Source organism: Phytophthora parasitica, assembly GCF_000247585.1.
Source record: "Phytophthora parasitica INRA-310 unplaced genomic scaffold supercont2.1, whole genome shotgun sequence".
Classification (NCBI taxonomy): Eukaryota; Oomycota; class Peronosporomycetes; order Peronosporales; family Peronosporaceae; genus Phytophthora; species Phytophthora nicotianae.
Window position 1 is genome coordinate 2,033,790 of NW_008634126.1, and position 16,362 is coordinate 2,050,151.

Genomic DNA, 16,362 nt, shown 5'->3' on the forward strand with positions numbered 1-16,362 from the left:
CAGTTTACAAGCGAATGTGCTGTTAGCTTACCTTGGCATGTATCCAACAGCGCCGCCGAACTCTGCTTCGTGCTCTTCGCCTCGCCTCCTTCCGGCTACTTTTGTTTGACTTGGGGGGAATGATATATTTTGCTATTTTTACATTAGAAAATCGAATTTTTACATTTTTACACTAGTTTTCACTTACGTTAAGTAAAAAGGGACGTTAAAAATCAACACTGTCGTACGAGAGCATGCAGCAGCTGGGAATGCTGACAACGAGACCGTGGGCGACCACCTTGCATAAGACGGCTGCTACCTGCTCGATCTGTCATACCGGGAGCTGCCAAACGACTCGTCAAACTCGCCGACAGTAGCGATGCGGTGGACAGCATCTGTCGTTGCTGGGCCGCGTCCTGCTTTGCAACGAGCACGAGGACGACACAATCACAAACCCCAAGGCTGACGACGGCCGCACCGTCATGACAACGAGCAACAATGCATGCGCGGTTGCTACATCGTGCACCAGAACGGCATGGTGTTGTCAAGCTAGTACATGGTTCCAGGTGAGATTGCGGCGACGATCGAGGTGCAGATGTTGGTGTGGCACGACATGGCTCAGGAGAGGTAGTACGGTCTACAGACGTTGAAGCATTTGGTGGGGCAGGGCGAGGACGGGGAGCTGGTGGTAACGGATGTGACGTTTGACTACCTGTGGTTGTGCATGGAGACGGGAGAGATAGTGGGAATGTGCGGCGACAGTGACAACGACAGTGATGCTCTGCGGTAGCTCATACCGGCGTGGCGTTTAGCGGTGCCGAGATGTTGGTGGTGGATCCGTTCACACGCATGCCGAAGATAATCCAATCGGTGGTTGACGTGTGCCACAATGTCACTCCAACTTTGGCGACTTCCTTCGCGTCCGACAAGTTCCTGACCATGTATGGGCTCACTCATTTGTGTGCTATGGTTGATCGTGTATAGTATGCAGCGTGTAAACATGTGTGCATCAATTGCTCCCCTTCTTGCTTCAATGGCTTAATAATACGGTACACATAGCTATCTTTGGAAGACGGGCAATGCCTGACACTTTTGTAGCTGGAAGCGCTCAAGCTTGGTTGGCGAAAACAGGATGTAAAGCATAGCCCAGCATAAAGAGAGGTTGTTTGATCTGCGCCAATTGATGCTCAACACATTGTATGAGCTCATCAGATATGCCCGCATTATCTCGAAAACCGAGGAAAATATATCGGTAGGAAATCACGACGTCGCCAACAGTGTTTTTGTTTTGCTGTAGCTGATAGAATAGAAACAAAAAAACGCTATAACAGCTTCGGCACTTTTCAATCCCACCCAAAAGTCAGTTTCACCCAATACACGAAGACTGGACGGGAAATCACCACTCTTTCCGTATTGATGTTGTAGCATTTGTTGGATAGTTTTTACTCGCAGAAGGGGGCAAAGCAGCCTTGCGTCGGGAGACGCTGGTACCACAGAATCTAGAATTCAGATTTTGTGTGATTATTGTCAAATTTTGTGTAAGTTTGGTGGACCAGATCGAGCCGGTTTTCAGTGGTTTGGGTTGAACTTTGAGACAAAGGAAGATAAATTCCGAGATAAATTTCCTTGCCTGATTTTTCAAAAAAAAAAAATGGCGCCAGATATTAGTGGCTGTCATTCGCCGATCCTCTCCCTCAAGCACAAATACAGCGCCGAACCGCAGATCGCCATGGTAAGTGATGCAACATGCCTGCATTTAACCTACCGAAACTAACACTACTTTAACACAGGTGCAAGATGGTCCTTCGCGATATTCGAATGCAGGTGTGAGTGCCACAACGGAGCTGGAACCCAGCGCAAGGAAGCGGAAACCTGCAAGTCCTATTCTCCCACCGCTTCCGGTCTACAATCAATCACTTTCGGATGCTCATAAAGCGGAAAAGGTTGCCCGTTCTCGCGTGGACACAGAGGAAACGAAACCGGCAATTCAAGGACGGCAGAAGCGCACTCGATACGCAACCGTCATGCTGAGATATGGGGAGGAAGATGTCGCAAGAGGCAGCGACCACCAGAGAGAGCAGGCAAAACGGGAAAGAGCCGACCTTCGAGAAATGTTTGGCATTGACACAGATTCAGATCCGGAAGACGACCCTGAACAGGACGAGCGTTCTAGCCAGGAAGACGAGGAACGCTGACGAGGAGGAGAGTACTTATGAGGACGAAGAAGAAGCTGAAGATGAAGACAGTACCAGTGAGAGAGGAGATGGAGATTCTAAAGACGACGGAGTTGCTGCTGCGAGTGATGATGGGAGTGCGAGTGATGATGGGAGTGCGAGTGATTCCGACAACAGCGATGATGGCAGCAAAGGCTCTGAAGCACCAGCAGAAATCTCACCGAATCCACACCCAAAATCCGACCTCCGGGTGAAGAGCGCAGTGCCTGCCTGGTTCTACGGATTCGAGAGCTCCTTCGACTCCTGGGATAGGTTCCACGCGGTATTCGACATTTTTCAGTTGGAAACGTTTCAACGGTCACAAAGCGCACAAGCACGTCTGTTGCTGCTCGAAACAAACAATCGTTGCCAGTTCGAAAGCCAGGAAGGTTGCATGGAAAAAGACAAAGAAGGCAGTAACGTTGGTACCGGACGAGTGGGTGACTTATTCAAAGACACTGGTGTGCACACACGGTCAGCCTTACGAGCCGAAAGGCAAAGGCAAGCGCAACCACAACAACGTCCGCGACACCAACTGCCCGGCAAGAGTGAACCTGACAGTGACTGCCTCTATCAGTGGCAGGTGGTACTTACGTGCAAACGCCTCTGGAAGCCATAATCACGCGGTGAGCAAGCACACTTACGAAGGTTACACCGAGAACAGGACAGTGAAGGATCCTCAGCTAAAGAGTGATGTTGCAGTGCTGCGCAAGGCTGGGGCTACAGCAAAAGGCATACTGCAGTACCTCCAGGAGAGAACAGGTGAACTTGTTTAGTGTGGATTTGGTATGAGGTATTCAGTCTAAATTTTGTGTGTTTTTGGTATGAATTCTGTGTGATTTTGGCAGGCAAGAAGACGAACTTAAAAGATGTTCACAACATGGTGCAGAGGCACAACGCTTCAGTCCAAGCTGGGCTTACGGATGCTCAGCGTGCATTTGCTGTTCTCGAGGATTTTACCAGACAGAGGAACGGTAACGCTGCTCAGGTGCTCGTGGACAGTGAGACGAATATTGCACGGATTGCTACGTTCCAGACGGCAGGGATGAAACGTTTGTTCAAGGCTTTCCCTGAGACTGTTCTCGTATACTCCACACACACAATACAACGCGAACCGTTACAAGCTTTTTAGCTTCATGGCTCACGACGTGTTCGGGAAGGTATCTGTGTAGCATACGTATAAGTTGTATGGTTAAGCCTTAACCGACTTTCAATGTAGGGACAATATGTTCATCATGCCCTTGTAGATAGCGAGGAGAAGGCCAACTTGAGGCGTGTGGCAGAAATCTTTAAGGAAAATAATCCTGAGTGGGGTAAGATTCAACTTTTCATGTCGGACAAGGCTATATACGAGAAAGATGTGCTGCGGGACGAGTTTCCTGATGCACGCCAGCTACTGTGCCAATGGCATGCGCTTACGTGGCTGAATAAGCTGGTTACGCGCTTGGCGCCTGGAGTGAAGGAGGACGCCAAGAGTCTTATGCGTGATCTCGTGTACGCAAAAAGTAGTGCGGCTTACGAGGAATTGAAAGCCACTCTTCCTCGGCTGCTTGGAGATAACAGCTCGCACAAACTGTACAAAACTTTCGTGGACAACTGGGATCTGTTCCAGGATGAATGGGTAACCTACAAGCGTGGTGACGTTCCACATCTCACGAACAATACGAACAACCGTATCGAGTCGCAATGGGGAAAATTAAGGACGTTGTCGAGGACTCTTACTCCATTGACCAGCTTCTTTCAACGTTGATAGCTTTGCAAGTATATGCGGAGGAGCAGTATCTGGCGGAGTATCACCGTGTCGGCAGTCGCCCGACCAGGGAAAGTGAAGATGAAGAACTGACAAAGCTGGATATTCATATTAGACCGTTCGCGCATGAGTTACTATCGAAGGAACATTATCATGCTACCGGCACCCGAGCGGACTACACTGTTCAGCATGACGATGGAGGCATGGCGACGTTGACGAGTGCAGTGTCAGGTGGCACCCACGAGGTGAATACGCGGGTAAGTTTTGGATTTTGTGTAGTTTCGGTGCTTTTTGCAAAAATTCGGTATTCATGCTAATGTTGGTTTTGGTGTTGAAGACAAGCTCCTGCAACTGTATCTTCATGAAGACCTGCCTGTTGCCCTGCCGACATGTGATGTTTGTGAGAAGTACGTGCAACTTCGAAACCTGTATTCCTCCCATAAGGTATTTTGCAACAAGGTGGATCCGCCATAGCCCTGAAAATGACATTGACGAGGGCGACGTATCTACGGGAGGGCTAAAGCAAAAGGTTTTGCCTTCGGTGCCTAAAGGCCGCGCGGTTTCGAGTAGTAACAAGTACATCGAAGCCAAGGTCATCACAGAGAAGATCGTGGACCGATTGGCTCTTCAATCTACACGAACATTTCGCGTAGCCCTAACGTGGCTCGAGAACTTTTTCGAGGTACTAAACGCTGGTGAAGTGGTGAACTTTAGCGAGCGTGGTAATCCTGTGTTTCCCAGACTCTATCAAGTTTCGCCAATGGAGGGTGCACAACTATCTCAAATACCTCTCGAAGGCGTGGCTTCTCCAATCCATATCGACCAAGACCTGGTGCAAGTGTACGGGAGCCAGAGAAACGGTGAAGCCAGCCGTGGTGGAGTTGTACGCGAACTCGATGCTGTCGGCGAGTCCACGCCGTCCTTCGAAACCTCAACGATTACCAAATCTATACCAAATCCACCCAAAGTCTCACCGAATTCACAGCAGACGCACCTCACAAGTGTCGCCGCAGTGACGTGGTCATTCGCAAAGAGACAGGTAATTAATGGCATGACCAAGGCGCAGAGGAAGAGGGCGCACGCTCGAGCGGAAGCTGCCAGAGCACGTGAATTGACAAATAGATACAGAGAGGATAAAGCTTCCAAGGTAGTCACTTTTGACGATGTCGCCGAACTGCTGGACGGACCATACAGTGCCATGAAGGCGAAGGCAAAGATCGATGCGTTTGATCTCCCTACTGTTGAGATACAAGGAGCGCTCAGTGTGCGCCCCAAGGATGTTGACCAGGAGGTTCCAGTGATCAAAGCAATACCGCAAGCGCCTGCAATCGTTGCAGCCATTGAAAAAATCAAGATCAAGCAAGATATCGATCTTCTGGCGTATTGGCCTGACTACGGATACGCTATTTTCGATCAGCTGGATACCATGGCTTCCCTTTTAGAAGCTCGATCTCGTTTCAGCTTGGTGGCGAGAACAACGGAGTGGATTGATGGCGTGGAGTGGTGTATTGCAGATCTACGTGAGCCCTTGGCGGATACGAGCAACGTCACAAAGGTACTGTGCTCACAAATTTATACCGAATTCACACCAAAACTTACCGAATCTGTGGTGTTTGCAGAACGAGCGCAAGTGGTATGTGGAAGTTCTGAACCTCAGCGTTAATAAAACCCCCGGGGAGGTTGTGTCGGGGTACCAGCTTCTCGACTTCCGCGAAAACCTGTGGCTTCATACGGCGTCGATTCAAGTGTCGATGTTGGTGCTGCGCGATGAGTATCGCGGCGTCGGCATCATTAACCCTAGCTATCAAGACTTTAAACTCCCTGATCAAAGGCTGCGTACGGCTGATGGTTTTCGTGCAAGTGACCCCAAGAACGAGCGAGTCATATGCATCTTCCATATTGATCTGCACTGGGTAGCATTTCTCGTTGATCGAAACATTAATCCCAAGACAATGAAGGCGACATGTTACATGTTCGACCCTATGCAATCCTCCCACAACTACAACATCATCGAAAAGAGCGTTCGAGCGACGATTGAAGATCTGCTGCAGCTACAAGATCAGGTTATCTATGAGAAACTGAAATGGTGCATCCAACAGGATGGCAGCTCGTGTGGAGTATGGTGTATCGCAGTCTTGGAGATGCTCCTCCCTAAGAAGCCGTGGGACAAATGCATTTACGACCTCCTGCCTTATTTACGGATGCGCTTCCTACACAAGGCGCTGGTTTTCGTTGAGAGCAAGATTTAACTTCAACTTCAATACATTGTGTTTTCTGTGAAAAACATTACCAAATTTAGTTACCAAAATTATACAGAAAGAAAATAGGACTCGCAAAAAAAACACCTAAGTCCCAGAATCCCCAAAAATAGACTTTGCTCTTTATTACTGCTCCATAATGGTGTATATTCGGAACACTAAATAGGAAAATAAAATATATTTACCCTAGTTAATGGGTAAGTATTTTACATCTGTTTTAATAGCTGTAGAGCCAGGTCTTGTGCACCGTTGTAAATTGATTTTTGTCCCTCTAGATTCTGTGGTAGGAGCATCGTCCCCTTGCGTCGAGCTCCATCAAGTCGCGCAAAGCAATTGTGACCCCAATTCTCGACCATAAACCTTCATCATGAGATGTTGCGCACGCTTTAGCCACTTTTAGGATCCTGATAGACACAATTGACAGCGCTGGCAGCTTTTCCAGCTACCTCCCGAAACGTTGACTTCATAACCGACTTGACCACGTTGTTGATACCATACGCAAAGAAAATGACGAAGACGATGTGAGGTCACCGAAGAGTCAAAAATATGTCGCACACGGTCGCTTTGTCCAGCATTGTCGGTAATTATGGCACCAATATTCCCCAATATTCCATCCTTCTGACATACTCTTCTTTACAGCCTTCTCCAGATCCTTTGCTATCGCAAGTCCGTCGTGGCGATCACCAAGAGCAGATAGCACACATGTTAACGTTACGCCAAATACTGTCAGCTGTATACCCAAATGATGATCCTTTGAAATGTTCATCTACACGTCTGACGAGAGATTAACACGGCCACCTATATTTGGTTGAATACTTCTTAGAGCTTCTGTCTGCCAGCTGACCGGTCGATCCTCCTGCCGCATAAATGTTCATCCGATCCCTTTCTGTGGACGACACCAATCTCCCATTGCAACACTGTCATATTATGTGCCAATCACCTCCTTAACAAAAGAGAAATTCTGGAGGTTTCCAGAACTGTCAAAACTTATGACTTCCGAAGCTGGAGTCCGACGCAGTGCCTTTCCGAAAATTGCACCTAATTGACCACTTCCCTTATGGGGACCCATTCGACACCATCAGCCTGGGCCACTAGGGCGCTTGTTGGGCCACAGACACGAACATATTTGAGCCGTCAATTGTGCAGCTATCACAATGCTGCCGCAGCTACTGCACAATGCAAATCGCGTGCTAGACCTCTGCGCTGCAACTAGTCAGGTTGCTACCAGCGCTCTAGAATGCAACAAAGAAGTCGATACCGAGCTTCTTGATTCAGCCCCCCCCCCCCGAGCGCGATGGATGTCATCGAACGGCGTTGAGCTTGTGAGTCCTACGAGGAAAACATCCTTGATGCTGCTGCCGCCAGCGCCTCCACCTTAAGGGCAACAATATATCTGTAATTGCCAGCTCATCCACTTTCTTCGTGAGGATACGCGCGCAGTCGACCACCACGTTGCCCTGTCCGATGACGACCACAGTCTCGGCGGGCGCTCCAGGTCGCGAAACACAACAGCCTACCTGAAGCTTGACTCAAATTGAATGTCTTCTGGCACGACCGTTTCCACGATAACTTACTCCAGTTTATCCGCAAAAGTGAAGAAAAACTTGCGGGTATGCTAAAAAGGACTATTCAAAAGTCTATATAGGCGCTGCAAATTTTTAGCATGTGTTAGTTCGGGGGTATGCATTTTTTTTGAAATAATGCTAAGATCTGAAGGGCCTCTTCAGCCAAAGCACGAGTACCTTATTGTTTCCTCGACCTAATATCATTAGTAGCGATGCCCATTCGTCTTCGCGTCGCACCTTCTCTCTGTTTGCGAACCTTACAGTTTTGGCACGCGTAAAATCGACAATAGCACCAATTAGATTGTTACTGTATTTTGTGGTTCATATGTAGTCATGAACATGTATCCGAGGTACTACAGTGTAGTTAGTTACAGGTAATAAACAAAGGGACCAGATCTCTATCCCAGCGTCGCGTAGCCCTAGTCGTATTTTGCAGCTGCAGTAGAAACGGTTGTAGTATTTTCGTTTAATGAAGGCTGTGAACAGCGTTCCAACAATTTTATTTACTTAGTATAAGTTTTGGACAGTTACAAGAAAATTGTTTCATCGTGTAGGACACTCCGCAGCGCAGTGGAGGAAGGGTTGACCTACACAAAGCCAGTTAGCCATGCCTAAAGCGTCGGCGTAGCGGGCACCCAGAGCGCTAGTCAGTATCAACATGACAAAGAGGTGGGTTCGAGTGTGTCATGGGATCGCGAATGTTACAACCCTGTGTCAAATCACTTGAAAAGGACGTGAACATTCAAAACTTAAGGGATGTCGCAGCAGCGACGTACACGCCGCTTGTTGGTTTACTCTGGAACGGTGGAGTGAGCTTCGAGTCCTGAAGTCACAGCTGAACGCTTTTTCGCGGGGGTTAGCGCAGGTGTACCGAAGGACTCCACTGCACGACGACTTTTTGACGGAGTCTTGGCAGGCGTGCCGAACGATTCGGTAAAAGCGTACCCAGTGTCACCTTGGAGCTTCATGCTCGCGATGCTATCAAATACCCACTTTAATGTGTACATACGGTTAGTTAAGCAATCTTGCACCAGTTTAGCTGTACGTAAACTGACCTTCGCGGTGACAACTCGAATACCAGTCCGCTGAGCTCGTCGGAACAGCGACGCATCGCCACAAATACAAATGTCTGCAACTGAAACCTGTTTGGAAATCTGAAATTTCAATAAAACAACAAAAGATCAGTGAATTTTCATCACACAGCGTCACATGAATGGCTTACCTCTCCGCCTGCGACTTGAATAAGAGACTGCAGAACTTCACGCGATGGTTCGACGGTCGAACCAACGAAAAACTTGGTGCCTTTGAAGATCTGCCGAGACTCGGGGTGCTCACGCGAGAACTTGTTGGCAAACATGGTCAGTTCAAAGTCTTCTTCTGGTAGCCACCGTTCTTGTTCTAGGGACGAAAACGCCCAGTCTTCAGTCACAATCCAAGCGCCACGGGCAATCGCAAAAAGCACTTTAATGGTGCGTTTTGTATCTCTGCCCACGATAAGATGCGTCACGCCTGCAGCGTAATCCACACTCTTGACCACACGCGCCTTGCGATATCCGGATTCATTGGCCATATTGGCGTCGATTGCGTGAATCGCACATTGGAGAACCCCACGCGCTTCTGCACTTACTCCGGTGATACCAAACACGTTACGGGGACACTTTCGCGGTGTTTTTCTGCTTGTTGTGCTGGAGAAGCTCATCGCCATAGGAATCGGAGTGGAGTTTACCTCACGGTGCTTTCGCATGAACCCGGAGACTGAGCCAGGAGTTACCAGCTGCTTGTCCACGGTGCTTCCCTTGTTATCTCGTCGCGCTTTCTTGACTACTGGGGTCGTCAGACTACTGGTGGAGACAGGAGGACGTGCACGCTTCTTCGCAGCACTCTGTGTGAGTTTCATGGCACTTGACGGGGCTTTTGTCGCTGGTACTGTCCGCTGTGCTTTCTTCACTGGAGGCTTTGGCATGTCGATCGATACTGAAGCACTCGCCAATGAGGAACGCGTTGTCTGCTTGGGTACAGAGCTCCGTGCTGCTGGACTTTGAGTTCTTGATCTGCTTGCAGGACTGGGAGTTGCGCTTTTCGTAGCAGACCGCGCTCTAGATGCTGCTGGACTTGGTGTTCGAATCTTGGCAGCTGAGCTTGCAGTCGGTCGCGTTAGTGAGCGTGGAGTCCGTTCAAGCGATGGGCTACTGAGAGGTGTCTTCAGACTGTTAGCAGAGCCTGGAGTTCTCTTCTTCTTGGGTGTCGGCGTCTTCGGCTTCGGTGTAGCAGGAGCTGATGCAGTAGCCGGCGTAGCTGGAGTCTTGGGCGAGTCTACTGTGCTCGCAACAGTTGCAGGCGACGCAGTCGCCGTACTATCAGCACCTGGCGACTTCGCGGAGCCTCTTGATGCGTGGCAATCAGTGCAATATCTACGTGACCGTGGATTCGAGCACCCACACGCTGCACAAGACCAAATTCCAGTCTTTAGCGTCAATCCGCTGCCATACGAGAGCGAGTTCCTGTTGCGACGTCGTAGTTCTCGTGCTGTCGGCCTCTTGTCGTCAGGTGTACCTATATCGAACTCCCCGTTGCTGGTAGTAGGTGTACTACTCGAGCCTGACAAGACCACGGGCTCCTTGAGTGGAGCAGGAGACGGTTGACTCGCTTGACTGTCCTGGATCACAATCACATCGTTCGTCTTCACCCTCTCGTCCTCATTCTCCGACTCGCTCTCCGCTACAATCCCACTCGCTTGAGACGCTGTGACTTCGTCCTCATCCTGTTGTGTCGGTGGCCCATTCAGCGTCTTCCTGCGCTTAGCCGACGAGCTGACACTCTTGGGGCGAATAGGCTGTTTCTTAGGTGTACTGAACTCTGTTTCCGGCACCGGCTCGGTACCCAGCATCTTCAGAATGGCATCTGACGTCACTGGCTCCATCGACAATGCGCGTCGCTTCCTCCTGCCGCCATTCAGCGCCTTATTCACCTTAAAATTCGACGTTGGCGCTGTTGTAGCCTCCTTCTTGTCTTCTGTCGTAGCGCTTGTTGTCTTGGTGTCCGTATTCTCTTTATTTTCCGTCTTAGAAGCCTCTGAACCGAGCGACTGTCGTCTCTTGAGCTTGGGTTTAACTGTACTCGCACTGCTGTCTATAATATTGTGCTGACTTACCGGGAAGAATGGTCGTTCGTCCATTCGCTTCTTACTGACGTAGCAGGCGTTGACCCAGAGCTGTGAGACGATCTTTAGCTCGTACCTTGTGGCCGCTGCAGCCATAGAACCGCCGCCTGCTTGCCACTTGGCGATTTTGGTCTTCCATACCGGCGTAAAGTGGCTTAGTACCATGTGAGTGAGCTTGGGAGTGAACCGCTTGACAGTGGAGGCCCCCAGCTCACGTAGTTTACGAGCCACGACATCGCTGCAGTCGATCTGAGCGTCAGCGCCCACGCGGACGTCCACCATGGCCACGACGCCCTTTAATGGGCCAGTATTACGAGGTCGACGGCGGGTTGACGCAGTGGACGGAGCCGTGGACGCTGTGGCGGACAGAGAGGCGGTGGACGAAGCTGTGGACGTTGTAGCGGCTCGAGGAGACGCACGTGTGGTCATTCGCGTGGTGCGCGGAGCCGCCGAGAGGGAAATGGACACGGCAGCAACCATGAGATGGAGAGACTGAGCCCGCCTTGTTGCCCCTAGAGATTTTCAAATGTCGACCTGCGCGCGGAATTGAGAAACAATAGTACAGAGAAGTTTCGTATAAGTACGACTGCAGAAGTGGTGTCAGAGTGAAGGTTGATGTGGCGCACGTAATATGATGTTGAAGTGGGTCATTTGGCTCACTTGCAAATACGCAAAGAATTCCATCTAGCGCACCTCGTTGCATTTCTCACTCAGCACTCTTCTCTATGTCCGAGACAAGGGATCACAACCCAAGAGAACGGTGAACGTCGCTGGCAGGGGCACAATGGGCCTCCGCGATCCTTTCGACGCGAAGCTGGTGCGTACGCTGCACGAAGCGTTCGCAGCTAAAGAAGCCGAACAACGATTACCTACCGAGCTGGTAAAGAAGGAGAGGAAGCACGTGTTCTGGCGGCAATTTGTCATCTCGAAGGCAGCGATGCTCACGGGTCACCGCTAGAACTGGGCACAGCAAGATGAATAGCATTAATACATGTACGATATGCGATAAAGAGCGTGTTACGATGGAATTCGTTGAGGTGGCTGCTTCTGAAATTTAGTCGAATGCGTTTAACTCTACAAACCCGTCAACCCCTCGTTCCTGGATGCAGGTCACAAAGTTCACAAAGAACTCTTCGATCCTACTAGTATCTTCGAAACGACGTTCGCTTGTGAGAAAACCTTGAAATCACGCCACAGTGGCAAAAGTCGGGTGTGTGACACTGAGGGGCAGAGTATCGAGTGCGCTTGGCGGAGCCTAAGGTTTCTAAGAAGCGAGATGACGAACCATCGAATATTCACAGTTCGAATATTCACAATGCAGTCCTACGAGCTACAGGCATAGGAGACTTTGCCTTGCATTATTGCAATACGGTACGTGAGAGTACCAATCCGAAGGAACAATAAAAACGAGATTTTGGCAGCCAAATATGTGGATGTTCAGGTTTTTAAAGTCCTTTTGTCGCCATACAAATTCCTTTTATTAATACGAACACTTTCCTGTTGAGTGCTGTAGCTATTCCATAAATCAAATAAACCGAAGAACAGTATCGCCTCGATAAGGCTAGAGTCCTATACGCGTCGGTCTAGCGTCGCCCCAACTGCACAAACGCGTGCGAACCGACGAGCTGGGCCATGGTCGAGCGCTTCCGTTCAGCCTCGTCCTCCTCGGATGCCGGCTCAGCCTTGGTCTTCTTGCCTGGAAGCAGTGACTTCATCTTTCTTGAGAATTTCGAATCTCGACGCTGCTTCATCGCGACGGTGACTTCGGCAGCCTGGTTGTCGGTCTTGTGGGTATTGTTGTCTTTGCTTGCCTGGGTCTTGTCGTGCAGAAACTTGAGGTTGCCGTGTGTGTTCACAGCGAGGGCGAAGCGAGTGTGCGCGTTCATCGTGACAGGTTAGCTGGCTGGAGTCTCGGGGCTGTTGAGCTCGATGCAAATTGGAGAGTGAGAAGCCCGCGCCGCTCGAAGCACTTCCACTCAAGCTATACCATCATTCGTAGCCGCTGTGAAGGTGCAAAAGTTATCGAATGAGGAGAACTGAAGTTGCTTCGAGGAATCCCTGTCGCCGATTCCAAGCACCCAGTCAACAAAGTCAGCGGTAGCTACAATATGCGGCACAAGCGACGCCTCAAGATCGGGTATGCTGTATGTACCGTGTAACTTATTCGATTTGGCAGGAACATTGAAGCGCAGGAGTGATGGTCCTGTACCACAGCTACTGTGAGAATGCACGTCGCGGCCTACAGCAAAATTGTACCTGTATGTATCGGCACTCTCGACGCTTGTTGCTAGCTAGGAAACTGATGTCAGCGGGTAAGTCGAGGACATTTGAGATGCAGGTGGCCATTGAGTGGTTTAGAAACTGGAGTGACAGTTTGTTTGGTAATAAGGCTCGTTTGAATTCTTCTTCGTGCGACCCGAATTCTCTGCTAACTCTAACGCTGCTTACTAGTCTATCTACCTATCGACGAAGTCCAGTACTGACGAATGCTCTTGCCTCAATAAACTGCCGGTAGAAGGCGCTCTTCCTCGCTGGCTGATCGGCCAGGTCCTGTTCCCGCCGCTCCGTCTTGTTGCTGGAGAACAGCTCTTTCATCTTGAGCGAAAGTCTTGTCCGTGTTGAATTACGAGGTTTCGAGAGGGCGATGTCGGTGGTTCTTGTGGTCGTCCTTGCGTCGGTGGTGGCCGTCTTCTCGCGGATGTACATGAGTGTTGCTGGGTTGCTGAGAGGAAGCGCGTTGCGCGTGGCCATCATTGAGGGGTTCATGGCGTGCGATGTAGCTATTGCTTGGGGGGTTTGATGTTGTTGGCAAAATTGCAAATAATCAAATAATCAACAGAGTGCAGTCGCTGACAATCACTCGTCTTCAACTGTACATACATGCATTCTCGGCGGTGCTGGGGCAAAGCCCAACAGCTTGCATCGTGCACCACCACAGCGGACAAAGACCAGTCAAGCTTGGACTCAAGACAGCCAACCCGTAGGAAGGCGCGCAGAACTATCTCTCTGGGGCTTCTATAATGTTGCGATCTCTCTGGCCCAGAGTCTGAGGCATCTAAAAAGTTACGAACAGCTATCCACAAAATGCCACGTTGACGGAGGAGTGTTCGTAATACGGCTTCTCTCTCAACGCCCTCTCTTGACGATCCGTTATCCTGTATATTTACTGCCTAAACGCTGCGTATACTGGACAGCGTTCTGCTGGTACCTGTATTTCATTTACCTGAGCCAGGGTGCAGTCACCTTACATGCAGCCGACAGCTAACCTCACACACACGATCTGTAGATTACGACCAACGCCGCGTGCAATGCAATCATGAAACTATTTAATATCTGCTTGTACCATGTACTGGAAACCATACTGCAGCACCGCACAGCCCTGCTCCTGACAATAAAACATCCATGTAGATATCCGCACGCATTCTGCTGTAGAGTGTTTGTGCGTGGTACTCGTCAGGATGAAAAGTACTACACTACACTCCGTCACTGCTTTCGTGGGTCGCGGTGCCCACTTGACCGCCCTCTCAGTGTTCTCCTATGACAATATCCACTTCCTTTAGCCGGAGCCTCTACCTCACTTTACAACTTTTTCCGTTCTACGCAAGTTCCTGCCATGGATGCCAACGACAAACAGTCTTCTTCCACCCCCATGGTCAAGCCTGGGCTCTCCATTGCGTCCGCGACCGGCACTGGAGCCAAGTTCGATCAGAAAGTGATGCTAAATTCCAACCAAAAAGGTGGCGACGAGTTATCGAAGGAGACATCGTCGCAGAGAGAGGCATTGGCGAAGCAGTTTGTTGCTTCACAAGCTACGATGGTTATGGCGAAGCCGGCGATTTTCCGTCGTTGATTCTTAGTCGCTGACAGCTAAGCACAATCCTTAGTACGAGATACTAGCCGATAATGTGTCGCTGTGACACAAAAAAATGAATATAGTGAGGCTATATCTGAGCAATTACCGCTCTCGTAACTGAACTTCTTTGGTGATATCGTTCATGTTTTCACTAAATAGTTTTCCAGCCGGTAAATACCAAAAGATATCTTCCAACGACACACCGATTATAAATATACACATCGGTTCCCGAGGTTTGGTATGGACCGATACATTTTCGTTACCCGCGCGCACTTGAGGACCCAAGCAGTTCATTTCACTGAGGTGGAGTCTAGACGATTCTGCTACAGAAGTTGTACAGCTCATTGTGATCTCGGTTGAGGTGTTGCTTTGGGATTGGACAAATGGAGATTATGATACGGTAACAATGTAATCATACATTACAAGCACGTCGAGATTAATACACCTATTGCAGCCCGACGGGTGTCCAAGGCTGTGATCTCGCTCCCGATCATCGTATGCCGCATCTCGGAGCGTTACAGTTTGACGTCGTCGTCTACTGGTTCCGAAAGCAATTCAAACATATTTACAGTAAACGTAAGTAACATGTGAGGTGCTCGCCAACTCTTTTATTATACTGTACTGTATTTTTAGCTAGAGCTGATTCGTCACACTCAATGCATTGCATTACGCAGGTGCCTAGGGACAAAGCGTTTGGGTTTGCCTCATTATCAAGCACACTTCTTGCAGCAAACACGGAATCAAGACACGACGAACCCATCCATGATGGCCACGTGCAATGCACCCCCACTTAGCGACTCGGCAACGCACAAGTACATGTACGAGAAGACGGCTGCTATCGAAGCTATGACGATCACAAACATGTCCGATATCTCCTTCTCGAAGCTTTGCGATTGGAAAGACTTTCGCGTAAAATAAAGGCGATACCCAGCAACAAAACGAAACGGGGACAAGATCCGGCCGATACGCCGGCGAGGAAGAACGCCTTGTACCGACAGTATATCGAGGCAAGGGCATTCGTCAGTACTGGACTTCGTCGATAGGTAGACTAGCATCGGTTGATATATTAGCGCTACTAGCAGTAGCTTGAGGCCGCACGAAGAATTCAATCGAGCATTATTACCATACAACAATGTAGCGCTGTAATCAACAACAAAGGAAATTATCACTCGCCCTCAGCTTCGGAACTGCTTAATGGTCACCAGTGTCATCATGCCCCAACTAACACGCTGTCGGTGCTGCCAACTAGGCACCAACCATGTGCTGAGAACGCTGCAGGATCATCACTCATGCGTTTTAAGTATAACTTTTGGGGTATACAACTTTCTATGCGGTACAATAATTTTCATACAGCAAACCAGTTCTTAAAGCGGCGTGCTTCCGTATTGACATTGTGAGCAAAGCTTACTGAGCAGTTAAGCTATGCATTGCGGTCTGTGGCGACGGAACCGCAGCACGTCGGAATGAATATGGCTTTGTCGCTAAAAGAGGGTGCATTGCACGTGGCCATCATGGATGGGTTCGTCGTGTCTTGATTCCGTGTTTGCTGCAAGAAGTGTGCTTGATAATGAGGCAAACCCAAAC

General features: G+C 49.5%; 5 protein-coding genes across 5 annotated transcripts; 1 reads left to right on the top strand and 4 right to left on the bottom strand.

The window, feature by feature from the left end:
- Positions 1-492: 492 nt before the first annotated feature.
- On the bottom strand, positions 493-920 carry PPTG_20756 (hypothetical protein; the record flags this gene model as incomplete). The annotated part of the gene is made up of 2 exons (XM_008892954.1): positions 493-528; positions 777-920. The coding sequence occupies 2 exons, from the start codon at positions 918-920 to the stop codon at positions 493-495; spliced, it is 180 nt and encodes a 59-aa protein (XP_008891202.1).
- Positions 921-8,224: 7,304 nt separating this feature from the next.
- On the bottom strand, positions 8,225-11,450 carry PPTG_00528 (hypothetical protein). Its single transcript, XM_008891924.1, has 3 exons — positions 8,988-11,450; positions 8,821-8,919; positions 8,225-8,757 (listed from the first exon to the last, which is right to left on the bottom strand). The coding sequence occupies exons 1-3, from the start codon at positions 11,403-11,405 to the stop codon at positions 8,557-8,559; spliced, it is 2,718 nt and encodes a 905-aa protein (XP_008890172.1). The 5' UTR covers positions 11,406-11,450; the 3' UTR covers positions 8,225-8,556.
- Positions 11,451-12,337: 887 nt separating this feature from the next.
- Positions 12,338-13,071, bottom strand: PPTG_00529 (hypothetical protein). The gene has a single exon (XM_008891925.1). The coding sequence runs from the start codon at positions 12,809-12,811 to the stop codon at positions 12,509-12,511; it is 303 nt and encodes a 100-aa protein (XP_008890173.1). The 5' UTR covers positions 12,812-13,071; the 3' UTR covers positions 12,338-12,508.
- A 93-nt stretch (positions 13,072-13,164) lies between these two features.
- On the bottom strand, positions 13,165-14,369 carry PPTG_00530 (hypothetical protein). Its single transcript, XM_008891926.1, has one exon. It carries the CDS (start codon positions 13,689-13,691, stop codon positions 13,386-13,388), a length of 306 nt encoding a protein of 101 aa, XP_008890174.1. The 5' UTR covers positions 13,692-14,369; the 3' UTR covers positions 13,165-13,385.
- On the top strand, positions 13,996-15,011 carry PPTG_00531 (hypothetical protein). Its single transcript, XM_008891927.1, has one exon. It carries the CDS (start codon positions 14,463-14,465, stop codon positions 14,787-14,789), a length of 327 nt encoding a protein of 108 aa, XP_008890175.1. The 5' UTR covers positions 13,996-14,462; the 3' UTR covers positions 14,790-15,011.
- The last annotated feature ends 1,351 nt before the right edge of the window (positions 15,012-16,362 follow it).

What these genes read in the sequence shown, in the direction of transcription:
- PPTG_00528 (XM_008891924.1), bottom strand. Translation starts at nt 11,405, where the DNA reads ATGGTTGCTGCCGTGTCCATTTCCCTCTCGGCGGCTCCGCGCACCACG. An exon ending in TTCAAGTCGCAGGCGGAGAG is followed by an intron (nt 8,920 to 8,987) that starts GTAAGCCATTCA and finishes TTGAAATTTCAG; the next exon opens with ATTTCCAAACAGGTTTCAGT. An exon ending in TTCGAGTTGTCACCGCGAAG is followed by an intron (nt 8,758 to 8,820) that starts GTCAGTTTACGT and finishes TACACATTAAAG; the next exon opens with TGGGTATTTGATAGCATCGC.
- PPTG_00529 (XM_008891925.1), bottom strand. Translation starts at nt 12,811, where the DNA reads ATGAACGCGCACACTCGCTTCGCCCTCGCTGTGAACACACACGGCAAC.
- PPTG_00530 (XM_008891926.1), bottom strand. Translation starts at nt 13,691, where the DNA reads ATGAACCCCTCAATGATGGCCACGCGCAACGCGCTTCCTCTCAGCAAC.
- PPTG_00531 (XM_008891927.1), top strand. Translation starts at nt 14,463, where the DNA reads ATGACAATATCCACTTCCTTTAGCCGGAGCCTCTACCTCACTTTACAA.